The sequence below is a fragment of the Meriones unguiculatus genome, chromosome 3 (genome assembly GCF_030254825.1).
Source record: "Meriones unguiculatus strain TT.TT164.6M chromosome 3, Bangor_MerUng_6.1, whole genome shotgun sequence".
In the NCBI taxonomy this organism is placed as follows: Eukaryota; Metazoa; Chordata; class Mammalia; order Rodentia; family Muridae; genus Meriones; species Meriones unguiculatus.
In genome coordinates, this window is record NC_083351.1 from 132,965,149 (window position 1) to 132,981,294 (window position 16,146).

The following is a 16,146-nucleotide window of genomic DNA, read 5'->3' on the forward strand; positions in this document are numbered from 1 at the left end:
TCGCATGCACAGATTATACGACTGCTAACCAAAGCCCAAAAGTACTGAGCAAAACAGAACTTTTCAAAGTCAAAATGGAAACAAGGATGCAAAAGAATTTTGTCAACAAAAACAAGATAGAACAATATGGCTTTATCAACTACCAAATAATGCTATAAAATGAGAATGAATAAGAACATTCTAGAACACACAAACTAATGGAAAACTCTATGCACAGTCCACACCAAGGTTCTACGGGAAATAAGCAAAAAGAAAGAATTTCACACTCATGGAAACACCAGTCAACATTGTTGAGAAAAACCAATCACATGGGAAAATCCAAATGTTTACTTATACAATTTGAAAAAAATACATCAGATTTAAGTTCAGAACAAGCAAACAAAACCTCTTCTTTGATATTCTACAAAACTATTAAAAAAAATAAAACAACTGCAGAAATAGCCTTAGGTTTTCAACACAGATCAGCAACTTGTCTCCCTGACGCTGCTGGAGACACTAACTCTGGTTTCAAGCCCACTTATTGCACAAGTAACTTTGGATCCAGCCAGAAGTTTTTAAAGCTTTCTAGATGATTCTTTGCACGCTAAGGTTTTAAGAGCAAATTTCAGGCTCTCCTTGTTCCTCCACCAAATACTGTCTAAATTTATCTACTTGTTAACTCAAAATTTTGTAGTCCCAACCGTGAAGCAGTCTGGGCACAGCATGTTTGCAACACAGGCCAGCCAGTACTTCCTTTGTTTCACTTGGGGGTCATCAATTTAATTTAGTCCTTGATAAATCTACCACAGTAGGCAAAAGCTAACAGCTTTCTTCAAAAACTCCCGTGTTCAGAGGTTCACCTTCACGACAGTTTGATGTTTCATATCTAGCCAGGTCAGTGATTCAACACAGCTCACCCAAGCTGAAACTGTATGTTTAGCTCATTTTCGTATCTCTGAAATTTGGACTTCAAAGACTATTCTACATGAGAAAAAAAAGGGTTACAAGTATTCTACTATTTCAAGGACATAAATACTCACAGCTTATCATGAAGCAGTTCTCCCAACTTCAGTTCTAAAAGAATCAAAGAGAAAAGTTACTTGAATAACACACTTAGCTTCAAGGTTCAAGTCTAAGAGGAAACATGCTTAGATTGCTTTAAAATTTTCTAAGGATTGGCTATCTTCTCAACTACCACAACAATGCTTTCAAGAACATTATAAAGTGGGTCAAGAAAAGAACTCAAGACTGAAAATTAACAGCAAATCATCATTTTAATATTCCAATAAGAATGACAAATTTGAGCTGCAGAGATGGCTCAGAGGTTAAAAGCCATCTGTCTCTTCTTCCAAAGGTCCTGAGTTCAATTTCCAGCAACCACATGGTGGCTCATAACCATCTGCAAAGGCTCAAAACCTCTTTTGGTGTGTAGGCATACATGCAGGCAGAATACTATATAAATAATAAATAAATAAATAAATATTTTTTAAAGTACTACAAATTTAAAAATCACTTCTAAAGTTACAGTATACTTCACTGCCCTGTGTGAAAGATCCCACAGAAATAACTGCTATCTCTCTGGTTGGTTTTAAACCACAGGGGGTCATCACCTAGTCTCTGTTGTTAGAGGAACAAGGTTAAAATCACATTTAATGATTTAATTCTACTTAAATGTATAAAACACTTTGGGTAAACTGCTAATCTGAACAGTGCTCATGGGCTAGAGAGAGAGGTCAGTGGTAAAGCAATCACCCAGCATGCACTACACCTAGGGTTCCACCCCAGCATAGAGGAAGGGAGAGAAGGCAGGAAACAGGCAAATGGCGGGGAGGGTGCAGCAAGCGGGGGGAAAAAAAAATCACAGCAAAAGCCTTCAAACTTCAGTTTTAAAAAGAACCAGAAACAGACCTAAACCCAACCTTCATTCAGCACCCCAAACCAATTAGGGTGGGACTCTAACAATGCTTCTAAAGCAGCCAAGTGATTTCAATGTTCAGATATAAAGCAGGAACCACCATTAACACGTTAGTAAGTTTAAATTCTGACTTTGTTTCTTTGCTCTGCCATATCACAGGTGTGCAGTGAGAATGCTGGGGTGGGGTGGGGGTGGGGTTTCAGGAGGGGGCTGAAGTAGAAGCTGCCAGGGTGCAGGCTACAGGAAAAACTGCAAGGGAAGTGCCAGCCTCCTCTCATATACACAGACCCAGTGACCCGAAGCCAAGGTGGAGTGCAGGGGTCTAAGCAAACTACCAGTAAAGAACCTACATGACCTGACTCTCCCACACTCCAGGACCACAGGGAACAAGGCTCGAGAAAAAAGGCTTCCCATTCCTGTTCTGTTGGTATAAAGTTCTCCTGGAATGTATACAATTTACCCTTGTTCATTTAAATGCTGATTTCTCTACTCCATTATCTGGTTTCAATCTGGACACTGCATTGTGATGTTTATTCTAAGCATCACCTGTCTCAAGTTTGTGTAAACATGCCATGATTTGTTTGTTCTCTGTATTGTCAATTAAATAACCAGCCAATGCTGGGCATCAGAGAGACTAGGGTGGGACATCCTGGTCCGGAGGGGAGGAAAAGGAAGGAATCTGAGAACAGAGATCAGCAGGAGAGGACTTGGAACCATGAAGAGAGATGAACCAGACCTAAAATGTGACTAAAAAGCAAGTATAATGTAGGAAATCTGAATGGGAGGAAAGTATACAGGCTTAGAGGTTTAGGATGGAGTATCTATTGTTCAGTATTGTGCTCCAGGTTAATTAAATAAATCCAAGTCTCTGTGTGGTGATTTGAGTATACAGCTGATTTAGGAATAACCACTGATTAACTAAAGATAAATCAATGCTAAATATTAATATTCAACAACACCGTTCCTTCACACTACACCAAGCAGAGCCTGCTAAGGCTGGAGGGATCCAAGAACATTATATTTAAGATCAGTGCAGCTGTGCCATAAAATCCACTCCATAAGTACCCTATTTATTTCTTGTTTTCTATTATTTCCTCTCCACTCTTCCAAGTGTGTTGAGGGACAGTCCAGTACAGTCCAGGACTTTTCCTGAAGCTGTAATATGAGAAGGAACTTAGTTCCTTGTCTAAAACCAGGAACATGCTGAAAAAGGCAATGGCCTGGGGCCAGGGCTTGGGAGAAGCTATAGGTTTGGATCCTGGAAATCAATTTTCCCAGAGTGGGAAAATTATCAGCCTCAAGGAGCCCCAGATATGTGGCACACTTGAGGTGTCATGTGTTCCCTCTGGGTAACATTGTTTGATTACCTTCCCGCTGACTTTGACCAATTTTTCCCCTGCAAACTATGTATCAGATGCTGTAATAACTTGCTTGGCATAAGATCCAGCTTGCACAAAACCTCCTGAGCCCAACTGTCCTATCTTCTTTATTTTCTGATCCCTTGGTCCTTCTAGAACCCTGTCACTAAAGAACCACCTGCTGGTCCAGATCACGTGTCTCAGGATGGCTGTGCTTGTTTGTACATTACTCAGTAAGGTATTAGGATTGTTCTCAGGGCTTACCACCCAGTTTACAGGAAAGGTTTTCTTTACTATCCACATCATGTGTACTTTCTCTCATCCTTATCCTGTCCTCTTTGTACTACTTAATTATAATAGCTAGAGGTTTAACATAGCTCCTCCAAAAATTCCAGTCCTACAGCAATGGTATCTGCTAAGAGTGAGCTAGCTAAACCCCAGAGAAGTCAAAAGATGATTTTAAGAATGTTCAAATACACAAACAGAATGAAATAAGGAAGATAATGGGGACTGTGAAATGGGATACTGGAAAAAAAAATCTGAAATGGTGAAAATGAAACACAGCAAACAAATATAAAGCTCTGAACAAAGTCTGGTAGAATAGACCAAAGAAGAGAATATCTGAGTTTGAAGACACAGCAGAGGAACTGGTTAACAAGTAAAGGCATTTGCTGTCAAGCATGCAGATCTGAGTTCAATCCCTAGGATCAACATGGTGGGAGGAGAAAACGGATTATTGCAAACTGTACACACACACTCACTCACTCACTCACTCATTATGAAAGACCAAATCTACAGTTTATGAGCATAGAAGAATCTCATCATAAAAACATGTAAGATATTTTTAAAAGATCCTAAGAGTTAAAAAAAAAAAAAAAGCCAGCGAGACAGTTCAGCTAATAAAGAGCTTGCTGCCAAGCCTGACAACCTGAGTTCAATTCCTAGGACCCATGTGGTAGAAAGAGAAAACCAGTTTCTCCCACTGCTCATCTTGGGACCTCCCTGTGTATACTGTGACATGCCTGTGAGTTTACGTGTGCTCCTGCAGAGGACCCAAGTTTGGTTCCCGGCTCACAAATGCCTGCAGCTCAACCACCAGAAGATCCAACGTCTTTGGGCTTCCTTGGGCATTTGCAAAAGTGTTCACGCATGCATGGACCCATGTACATACACAAACACACAAAATAAAATATATCCCCCCCCAAAAAAAGTACAAAGTAAAATTTTCCAGTTAGGAAAAGAGATACCGATCCATATACAGAAAGCATTTAGGACACCAAACAGGCAAGACCAGAAAAGAGCCTCCCCCTGTCATATTTTAACTGAAACTCTAAATGAAGTGCCAAGAGAGAAGCACAACACAGGTAAAGGCAGGCCCCCAGAATAACAGCTTATCAGTGAGACTTTAAAAGCCAGGAGATCCCGGGAAGATGCATTTCAATATCTGAACAATAGCCACCAACCCAGACTACTACATACAGCCTGCAAGCTTCCTATACAGCCTACAAGCTTCCTATACAGCCTGCAAGCTTCCTATACAGCCTGCAAGCTTCCTATACAGCCTACAAGCTTCCTATCACCAAGAAAGGAGAAATAAAAGCTTTTTCCCATAATAAAAATAGAGTAATGGAATTTATAACAACCCAGCCGGCTTTACGGAAGATACATGAAGGACTTAGTATGTCCTTTTCTCTTTAGGCTAAAGAGAAAAACAGCTATTTACAAAATCACACAGAAGCATAAACTATGCTAGAGTAATAGTCAAGAAAGAGGAGGAGAGGAAAAAACAAACACAACAAAAAACAAAATAATAGCAATAAATTCACCTTTCAATTTACTATTACTATTGCTTTGATGAAACACCATGACCAAAAATAACAGCTCTGAAAATATAACAGTTTCAATCCCATAATCAGAAGACAGAAACCAACTCTTTCCTTTCTGTCATCACCATGCCATCCAGGAAGTCCCAGAAACTCCAGGGTCACGTAAGCCATGGTCTTGGCAATGTCCACATCTGTAAGCCCTGCAAGCACCAGGAGGCCATGGGAAAGCTGGAGGCGTGCATCACCACAGGATCAACTTTGACAAATATCATCCAGCTGTCTCTGGGAAAGTTGGTGTGAGGCATTACCACTTAAAGAGGGACCATAACTTCTGCCCAACTGTCAACCCGAATACATTGTGGGCACTGGTCAGTGAGAAGACATGGGTCAATGCTGCAAAAAATAAGACTGGAGTTGCTCCCATCACCGGAGTTGTGCAACTGGGCTACTACAAAGTTCTGGGGAAGGGCAAGCTCTCTAAGCAGCCTGTCATCATGAAGGCCAAATTCTTCAAAAGAGCTACGCAAAGAGTAAGGGTATTGGAGGTGCCTGTGTCCCTGTGGTTAATTAAATGCTAACATTAAAACAAAAAGATAGAAACAAGTAGGTAAGCTCAAAAAACAGTGTCTTAGCTACTGTTCTGTTTTATTTCTGTGAAGAGGCACTGTCCTACTTAGGGTTACTATTGCTTTGATGAAACACCATGACCAAAAGTAACTTGGGGAGGAAAAGGTTTATTTCACTCACACTTCCATGTGACAGTTTGTTATTAAAAGCAGTGAGAGTAGGCTTTCAAGCAGGGATGGACCCTGCAGGCAGCATCTGATACAGAGGCCACGGAGGGGTGCTGCTCACTGGCTTGCTCAGCCTGCTTCCTTATAGAACCCAGGACCACCAGACCCCACCCACAATGGGCTGGACTGTCCTCCATCAATCAATAATTAAGAAAATGACCTACAGACTGATCTCAGGAAGGCATTTTCTCAATTGAGGTTCCCTCCTCCTTGGTGACTCTAGCTTATGTTAAGTTAACATTAAACTAAGCCAGCAGACACCATGACCAATGCTACTTATAAAAGGAAGCATTTAACTGGAAGTTTGCTTTAGTTTTAGAGAGTCAGAGTCCATTTCTATCATGGTGGGAAGCATGGCAGCAGGTAGGAAGGCATAACACTGAAGCAGTAGCTGAGAGCTTACGCTGCATTCTCAAGTTGAAGGCACAAAGAACAAGCAAGACTGAGACTGGTGTAGGTTCTGAAAGCTCAAGGCCCACCCCAAGGCCAAACTTCATAACCATTCCAAAACCACCCACCAACAGAGAAACAAATGTATCAGCCATTCTCATTCAAACCATCACAAACAGAACTAGGCCAGCAGAAATGCTAACTATGGCAGTGTCACCCTGGGCAGGTAATATTGGATGCTGTTAAGAAAGCAGGCTGAGGAGCTGGGCGCCATAGCTCATGCTGTAATCCCAGCAGTCTGGGAGGCAGAGGCAGGTGGATCTCTGTGAGTTCAAGGCCAGCCTGCTCTACAAAGTGAGCCCAGACAGCCAAAGCTATACAGAGAAACCCTGTCTTAAAAAACAAGAAAGAAAAGAAAGAGAAGAAAAGAGGTTGGAATTATTTTTTAAAATTATTAAAGAAAAAAAACTGTTTTCTTGGGACTGGAGAGATGTCTCAGTGGTTAAGAATACTGGTTGTTCTTCCAAAGATCCTGAGTTCAATTCCCAGCACCCACATGGTAGCTCACAACTATCTGTAATGAAATCTGATTCTTCTTCTGGTGTGCACATATGCATAAAATAATCTTCTTCAAAAAATTTTTAAATTTATATATGCACACCACATGTGTGCCTGGAGCCTACAAAATGCTAGAGGAAACATAATATTCCTCGAAGCTGGAGTTAAAGATGTGGGCCACTACACAACAGCATATGTGCTCTTAACCACTGAGCCATCCCCCAACACTCTGTCACATACATTCACAAAACCCTAACAGCCCCCTCCCAATCTTATCAGATCTGAAGAAGTTTGCTTTCAGTTGCTATGACAAAACAGTGTACTGGCCAAAAGGAACTTGATTATCTGGCTTACAAGTTACAGTCCATCATGAAGGAAAAGCACAGGAAGGAACTCAAGGCAGAAACCTGGAGGAATGGAAGCAGAGACAGTGGAGGAGTACTTCTTACTGACTCACTTCCTTTGTCTTACGGCTCCTTTTCTTCTAGAGCCTAGAGATGGAACTGCGGTCACGAGGTAGGCTCCCCTATATCCATTAGCAATCAAGGCACCACCCTACAGGTAAGCCAATCAATGGAGACAATTTCCCAACCAGGAGTCCCTCTTCCCAGATGACTGCAGTTGTGTCAAGATGACCAAAAACTAGCACAAAACCAAGGTAGAATAAAATTAAAAGCAAGACTAATTCCCCACAATACACAACACAATACACTTCTGAAGGAGCAGTGAGTCACTGAAAGGATCAGGGAGGGGACCAGGTGAGAGTACACCCAACAAGGCCTAGAAAGAAAGTTCACCTCACTCACTCACTCACTCACTCACTCACTCACTCACTCACTCACATTAAAAAGCAGAGAGCTTGGCTGGGAGATGGCTCAGTGGGTAAGCCACTTACTGCAACAGCAATAAATAATATATCAGGGCAGACATTAAGTGAAAAGACATTAAAACAACAATGCACAGAATAAACCAAGGTATTGGTCCTCTGAAAAGAGTAACAAAACTGGCAAACCTCTAGCAAAACTAACAAAGAGAAAAGAGCCAAACCAGTAAAATTAGAGATGAAAAGCGGGTGTTAGAATAGACTCCAATGAAATCCAGATCACTGTGAAACTTACATCCCATGAAGTAGGAAACAGCCCCCACAAACAAAACCCAACAGATTCACTTCTAACTGCATATGGCCTACTTGTCCTAGTTTTCCTTCTATAGTTGAGATAAACACCATGACCAAAGGCAACCTGGGGAGGAGGGAGAGGATCTATTTAGCTTAAGCATCCCAACCACAGGTGATCTTGAGGGATGTTAGGGAAGGAACACCAGCAGGTGCAGGAACCTTTAAGCAGTGCTACAAACCACACAGGCTTGCTCCTGCGGAGCCTGCCTGCCTTCAGGACCACCTGCCCAGGGACGTCAACACCCGCAGCGTGCTGGGCACTTCTGTATCATTCATTAATAAAGAAAAGGCCCCACAGACTTGTCCACAGGACAATCTGATGGAGGCAATTCCTTAACTGATCCATCTCTTTAGAGAGGTTTGCATAAAATGGCACCCACAGACTCATAGGGAGTGGCACTGTTGGAGGTGTGGCCTTGTTGGAGGAAGTGTGTCAGTCTTGTGCTGCCTGTAGATCAAGAGATCAAGTAGAAATCTCAGCTACCTCTCCAGTTATCTGCCTGGTTGCCGCCATCTTCCCCCATCATGACCATAATGAACTAATATAATAAACCTCTGAAACTGTAAACCAGCCCCAGTTAAATGCTTTCCTTTACAAGTTGCCTTGATCATGCTGTCTCTCCACAGCAACGGAACAGAGATTAAGACGCTCTTCCTGGGCAAATCAAGCTTTGTGTCAAGTTGACAAAAAGTAACCGGCACATCTACTAAAATTAATATCATTTCTAAAGCAATCTACAACACAATCCTCATTAAATTTACAGCGACATTCATCACAGAACTAGAAAAAAAAATCCTAAAATTCATATGGAAACACACACACACACACACACACACACACACACACAGATACAGCAAGTGTCATCAAAGAGCACTGCTGAAGGCATCACACACCTCAAACTCTACTACAGAGCCGTAGTGGAAAAAACTGACACGCAGACCAAGAGCACAGAACAGAGGACCCAGAAATAAACCTTCCCAGCTATGGCTAATTTTTGAACAAAGGTATCAAAAACATACAATCGGGAAAAGGCAGCGTATTCAATTATAATATTGGCAGAACTAACATTTATTTGCAGAAGAATGCAATTAGATCCTATATCTCACCTAGTACAAACACCAGTTTAAGGTAAACTAAAGACCTTACTGCAAAACCCACAACACTAAAACTGCTAGGGGCAGACACCCCAGTTACTGTCATAGGCAAGAACATTCTGACTAGAGCACCAACCTCACAAGGGAAGGTCCCAGGAATGGACAAAGTAACATCTAAAAAAGAAACACAGCCTACAAAATGATAGAAAACCCTTATTATTTTTCAGACAGGTTAATATCCAGAATAAAAAACTCCAAGAATTAAACAACAAAAGACTAAGCTGTCAAACAGTCCGAGGTTCTTCCACTAACTCACTGAGAAATCCTTTAACTGGACATGCAGTTTCAACAGTAAAGGGAATGGCAGACATGTGGTGTTACAGCAACGTATGCTTAGCTGGCCCCTTTCTACCTAGTGCTGAGCCAAGTCTTCACCTCTCCTTCAAAGCAGTATGCAAAAACACCTATTACCAAAGACCTAGCTGGCAAGCAGATGGACCAGGGACTTTCCTAAGCAGCCAAGCTTAATGCTTCCACCTGTATTTTTGCCATCTTACTTTGTCTTTCATTTGTTTTGTTTGTTTTTCGCTATCCCAGTAAAAATATTCTAAGCCTTTCTTCACTATCAAGATCTTGAACCCATCCTCTCTTGAAATTCAAGCTGTCCCTATTGCTTGTTCCTTCCTCTTGTTTTTCAGTCTTCCTTAAACTACAAACATGCTTATGTTTATAATCACTTTTCTAAACATTTATTGCTGGGGATGGTGTTTATTGTAGAGGAAAGTCTTCTACATTGCTCAGGATGAACTTCTGGGCTTCATGTGATCCTCCTGACTCAAATACCAGAGTAGTAATGGCGCTATTAGTATGTGCCACTAAACCCAGTTATTACCGAACACTGGACTCACTATGTGCTATTCACAGCTCTATATTCTACAGTTACACACATGATCTCTGCCCTTATCAAACTTATATTCGTGGTAGGTGAAGCTGACAACAAACAACAAATAACTACAACTCTGTAATTGTCAACATATAAACACTTAAAGTAAAACATAGTGATTTAGTTAAGCTACACTTAGCCAATGTGTTTATAGTTGTCCTTTTGAGCTCTTCACTGGGAAGGTAATATAAAAAGTACAAAAGTGACTCAACTATGTGATGGTCTGATCCAAAGTAACTCACAATGCAGCAAACGAGATTCACAAAGGCCCTGGCAAGGCATCTTTATGTTCAGTGAGATAAGGGTGACTGGAAAGGATAGAGCAATGATAGAAAAATGAAGTCAGCAGCAAGCAGGAAAGACCAGAGCTCAGGAAACCAAGGTGGAGGAGTCTGTTTCTTAGCCTACTTCCAATAGGGAGTCATCAGATGATCGTAAGAGAGTAACAAGCTGGATGCAGTGGTGCACACCTGTAATTCCAGCACTCAGGCAGGCAGAAGCAGGCAGATCTCTGTGAGTTCCAGGCCAGCCTGGTCTACACAGTCAGTCCAGAACAGCCAAAAAAATAAAAAAAGGAGAGAATAACGGGGTATCATCATTTTTAAACCTCAAACACAAAAAAATTATTTGGCCCAATGCAGTGTTTCTACAGATTCAACTGTATCTGTCAGCTTCTCTCTTCCATCTATCTATCTATCTATCTATCTATCTATCTATCTATCTATCTATCTATTTTAGTAGGGATTAAAATCACTACTACACCTGGCTGCCTCGCACTGTCTAACCCATTAAAGTTATAACAATTTAGGAAAAATGGGTGTCATGGAGCTAGAGAGATGGCTCAACAGTTAAGAGCACTTGGTGCAGAATCATGAGGAACACAGTCTGAGTTCCAGCAAGAGCCAGGTTCCAGAAGAGGCCTATAATTACATCTCTAAGAGATCTAACACCTTATTCTGACATCCACGTGTACACAAGTCTGTGCACCCTCACACACACATATATATACAAATACATAAGTAAAATTATTTTGGAGCTGGTGAGATTGCTCAAGCATTTAAAAGCACTGGCTGTTCTCCCAGAGGACCAGGGTTCAATTTCCAGCACCCACACACAGCTCACAACTGCCAGGGACTCCAGTTCCAGAAGGATCTGACACCCTCACACAGACATACATACAGGCAAAACACCAATAAATCCTTAAAATTCAAAATCTCAGCATCTGTATTTAGCATATTAACAAATATACACTTGCTTTACACCAAAGTTAAAATCGGAGAGGAGAGTAAAGTATGGTTAACAAAATTGAGCCTGATGCCTGGTCCTCGCTTGTAGGTTCAGTATTCAGGAGGAGCAGCAATTCAACCTCATTCTCCACAATAAAAAATTCCCTGTCAGCCTGGACTTTCTCAAAAACAAAGCAAGTACAAATTTGATAAGATCGCAAGATTATCTTGCTTTTTTTTTTTTAATCCAAGTAAAGTGAGAAAACACAATTACAGTTTCACTTTATCCTGCCCCAGATTTTGAACCAATAACCCCAAAATTCAAACTCACCTCGACAAGCATCTTCAAAATCCTGCGTTATGTCCACCCAGCTTGTGTTACTTTTCTCCATTTTTTCCGGGACGCTAAGCTCCCATCCTGAATCACCATCATCCACAGCAGCTTTCATAACCATTATGCCTGCAAAGTGAGCACGGGGGTGAGGCAGGGGGTATGGCTTTGGCAGGAGCAGCAGCTGCCTAAGTACTGGGCCAAAGACTTCCTAAACTCTGTAGGCAGAACTCTTCTGACTCCATTGGACGGTACTGCAAAATAACTAGCTTCGTGCAATCAGACCTCACGTTAAACGCCACTGCTGCTCACGTTCTGGGGTTCGCACCTTCCAGGACTCACAGTTTCTTCCAATAGTTCAGAGATCTTCAAGCATCCCACCACAAGAATCAACTCCGGAGGCCGCGGCTTTCGACACTGGCCTCCAGGAACCGGAGCCGGCCCCTCCGCTCAGCAGCAGCGGAGCATCCCCTCACCTGACGGGCTTCGCAAGACCCGGGCCTGGCCCTGCCCTAGACCCCGGCCCGTGGAGGGAGCGCGGCCGAGGCGGGGACGAGTTTACGCGGTGCTCGTGGGGAAGCGGCACCGGGCGGCCCTGGTCGCCCGGGCACTGGCCGGCCTCGCGGCGCACGGCCCCGGCTCCGAACCGGCCGCCGGTGCCCGCTCCCCGAGGTCCTCCACACGCGACTTGCAGGGTCGTGCCGGCCGCACACAGGCCAGCCCGGTCACTTTCCCACGACCACCGCGCCACCACCGACCACCCACACCACCACGCACCGTCCGCGCCACGAAGATAACGACTCCGCCACCACCGCCGCCGCCGCCACCGCCCCCTCCCCTCTCAGTCACGCCCCGCCCCGCCCCACCGGCAGAGCGCGCGCATGCGTGGGCCCTGGGCGCGCGACCCCGCCCCCTTCTCTCGGAACTCCGGGCTCCGGCCACGCCCCCTCCCTCACCTAGGCCACCATACCCGGGTCAACGGCCTTCCTCTCTTCTCGCGGGATTATAGCCCATCGCGAGACCAAAAGCCACGCTTCGTTTCCCTACCCCTCCAGCCGAGACCTGGTCGTGGACGGGACCGAAGGGAGGCGGAGCCTGTGAGCTTGCAGCCCGCCTTATCCGGCTGAGCTTCCGGGGAAACTGTGAAAGGTGACTGTAGGGTGAAGCGGTAGGGTGGAGCTTCCGATGGGAAGCTGCCTGACATGCTGCTCTTTGGTGGTAGTGCAAGTTACGTCTTGTCGTCACTTGCGCAAGGACTTCGTAAGGAAAAGAAAAGAAAAAAGGAAAAAAAAAAAATTTATATCCAGCTAGCAATTTTCTTCCAAACTCGGGTGCTTTAGGTTTTTCTTAATAAGCCAGACCTCAAGTAAGTAGATGTTGTGTGGGTATGGGTGGAGCTAGGGAGATAATCCAGGCCTTGAATTAATGAAGAAAAAGGACGTGACTGCTTCTAAGTAATGGTGAAGGAGACAGCATATTGTAGCTATGCAGGCGAGCATAGCCAGAAGCAGAGACATCTGAGAGAATCCAGAGTGAACCTGACCCTGAGCTGGCCATGTGAGGAGATGAGGGAGGAGAGGGAAGAGGCCAGGAGGGAAAGGAGTTTTTTTAAAAAAGCACCAGGCTGGATGACAGGGAAGGGCAGCTGGGTAAGTGCAGCCTTTTAGGGTAGGGTGCAAGATGTGCCAGCTATACCCTATAATAGGTACAGACTGAGGGATGCTAGGCTAACCTGACTTCCAGGTCCGCTTTGATATATTAGCGAGGTACCTCAGCCATTTGTCCTAGATTTGAGACCTGTCCTGAATATGATACACAGGCACTCTGTCATTGAGCTGTATATACATCCTCAGGCTTCACGTTGATTATTTAATTTTTATTTAGTTACTTGTTTTTGGAGACAGAGTTTCTCTGTATAACTTTGGCTATCCTAGACTCTTTGTAGATCAAGCTGGCCTCTGCCTCTCAAGTGCTGGGATTAAAGGTTTGTGCTACCATGCCCAGCCTGATTATTTAAATTTTTTAAAAACTATTTTTCACATAGAGTGTGTTTCCTGTGGACAAGAACTTTGTTTTTATTAAAACTGTCCTAGCAGGCTGGAGAGATGGCTCCAAGGTTACAAGCACTAGCTGTTCCTCCAGAGGTCCTGAGTTAAATTCCCAACATCCACATGGTGGCTCCCATGAGATCTGGTGCCCTCTTCTGTCATCCAGGTATACATGCAGACAGAAAGACAGAACATTGTATACATAATAAATCTTAAAAAAAAAAAAAAAAAGTGTACATGCCTTGAATCTCAGCACTTGGAAAGCAAAGGCAGTCAGTTCTCTGTGAGTTCAAGGCCAGCCTGGTCTACAAAAACAGTCCAGTACAGCCAGGGCTGTTACGCAGAGAAACCCTGTCGCAAAAAAAAAACAAAACAAGAAACAACAACAACAAAAAAAAACTGTCCTAGCACCTAAGACATAAAGTTTTCACTGACTACATAGAAGATGAGAATGTAAAAAAGAAAGTACAGAAACGAGTTTGATGATCTTTTGAGACTCCAAAAGAAATTAGAAAAATGTGAACAGGGTACATCTGAATTGTTCAATATTGTGTATAAGAGAGTGGCAAACACTGATTTCATGGATTCATTGCAGGGGGGGGTGCAGCTGGAGAGATGGATAATCTGTAAAGAGTGATTCCTCTTCTTCCAGGGAACTTGAGTTCTGTCCCCAGCGCCCACTTCAGGAAGCATAACCACCTATAAGTCCAGGTCCAGAAGAGCACCAGCATACAGGTGGTATACATTCAGACAGACACAGACATATACACATACATATACACATCCTTTGCAATTAAGAAGTTATAAAGTATAAAGCTCTGTGTGTGCATATGTGTGTTTGTGTGTGTGTGTCTGTGTCTGTGTTGCTGGGGATTTAACCTAAGGCCAAGTTTTTTTTTTTTAACAAGTGTTCTACCCTGAGCTAAATCCTATATACTTTTTTACCTCTAGATCACTCGTTAACTAAGACAATGTAAATGCCTTGTAGGTGTTTGTTGTATTGTTTAAGGAAGGATTACCCCCAATATTCTGTGCATGTTAAAAATATTTTTCTGGATGATTTTCCTTCCTTTTCTGGATCCATGGCTGTGGAGTTCCTGTATCTGCTGGGCTAACTATATTCCTTTCTTTTTCATAATAAAGATTTCTCTACTCCTGACCACTGGCTTTGGAATAGTAGACCAAGGTGCTATGCTCTTAGCAGGGATTTGTCAAATGCTAAAATCACTGGATCTGTCTGGGCCGTTTGTCATGAGCTGGTTCGGTTTCAAAGAGGAGGTATCTATAACCCAGGGCCTTTGTGGACAGATATGCACACTGGATACTGCACAGCTATAGTGTGGGCATTAAAAGCTCCCCAGAGCTTTACCACCTCACCCTTTTCTCAAAGTGTGCCACCACCAGCCGTTGGGAGTGGAGAAAGAAAGCTGGGACGTGGGCAAGGACAAATCTCAACATCGATTATGACATTCTGCTGCATTCTCTTTTACACGAGGTTTACACCCTGTTTCTGTTGAATTATCCCTTTGCCATCCATGACAGCCCCTTGCTAACAACTCTCTCTGCTTTGCCCTTCCTAGTCTAAGTGGATTGAGCAGGGGCAACAGGGAACTACCTGCAAGCGGGAAGGTGTCGGTCTTACGCTTCGTGAGCATACCCTTCATCTTTAGAGAGAAGTCTCTGTGAGTTCCTGAATGCACAGTGGTGCGGGTGTGTGCTGCAAATAACCTGATCCTTTGGAGCAGTCGTTCGCAAGTCCCTCTGTCTGCCCATCTCTTCAGCTATACTGTCTACTGTTTCTTCAATCCTTGTGTCTTTTACAGAAATCCATACATTTTCACATCTGCACATCAAACACATAACTGGTTTTGTGAGTTAAGTGTCTGAATACACTATCTCCCAGGGTCCTTACAAATCTTTGTGTTTTTGAGATACGGTGAATGAGACACACAGCGTAACTTGTGTTGTACAAGTGTTCTGTCACTCAGCTGCGTCTCCAGCCATCGTTAACTTTTATTTTCAGAGAGGGTCTTACTATATAGGCCAGGCTGGACTTGAACTTGTAACTCTCCTGCCCAGGACTCCCCTGCAAGATCACAGGCCTGTGCCATAAGTGACAGACTGTCATTTGCAGAGTTGTAAGAATCAGTTTTGTGAGCTGAAAAATTACATAATACATGACTGTTTTCAATGTTTTGATATCTCCATTGCTAAGTACTTCTTGTCTTATTCACTTGGCTAAATGCAAGAATATTTGACAGCTATGGGACCCTTTAAACATATATGGAGGAAAAGATACTTACGCTGCTCTCTTTTTAAAATCCTACTCAGTGACTTTAGTTTTTAAAGCTATTATCGTGCTTTAGCATCTGCATTTCACAAGTATTCAGCATAGATGAAGAAAAGGACATTTTAGGTTGCCTGAAAGGCAATCCTTGTGGTGTTTGAGGAGTTGGGATTTTCTGAACAGATAAGATAAAATTCAATATTTTAAAATAAATTGGCC

General features: G+C 43.1%; 1 protein-coding gene and 1 pseudogene across 5 annotated transcripts in view; one reads left to right on the forward strand and one right to left on the reverse strand.

Moving 5' to 3' along the window:
* Positions 1-12,668, reverse strand: part of Naa35 (N-alpha-acetyltransferase 35, NatC auxiliary subunit) — a 52,682-nt gene extending 40,014 nt beyond the window's left edge. Inside the window, exons 1-3 of one of the 5 annotated variants that reach the window (XM_060380550.1) lie at positions 12,563-12,668; positions 11,593-11,721; positions 1,020-1,053 (exon numbers count right to left, since the gene is read on the reverse strand). In XM_060380550.1, the coding sequence (XP_060236533.1) occupies positions 1,020-1,053; positions 11,593-11,716 (158 nt within the window). In that variant the 5' untranslated portion in view covers positions 11,717-11,721; positions 12,563-12,668. Of the gene's footprint in view, positions 1-1,019; positions 1,054-11,592; positions 11,722-11,920; positions 12,343-12,369; positions 12,507-12,548 lie in introns of those variants that run through there. The other 4 variants (XM_060380551.1, XM_021647789.2, XM_021647790.2 and 1 more) reach the window with 4 other exon arrangements.
* LOC110554895 (large ribosomal subunit protein uL15-like) lies at positions 5,205-5,649 on the forward strand (annotated as a pseudogene).
* Positions 12,669-16,146: the final 3,478 nt, after the last annotated feature.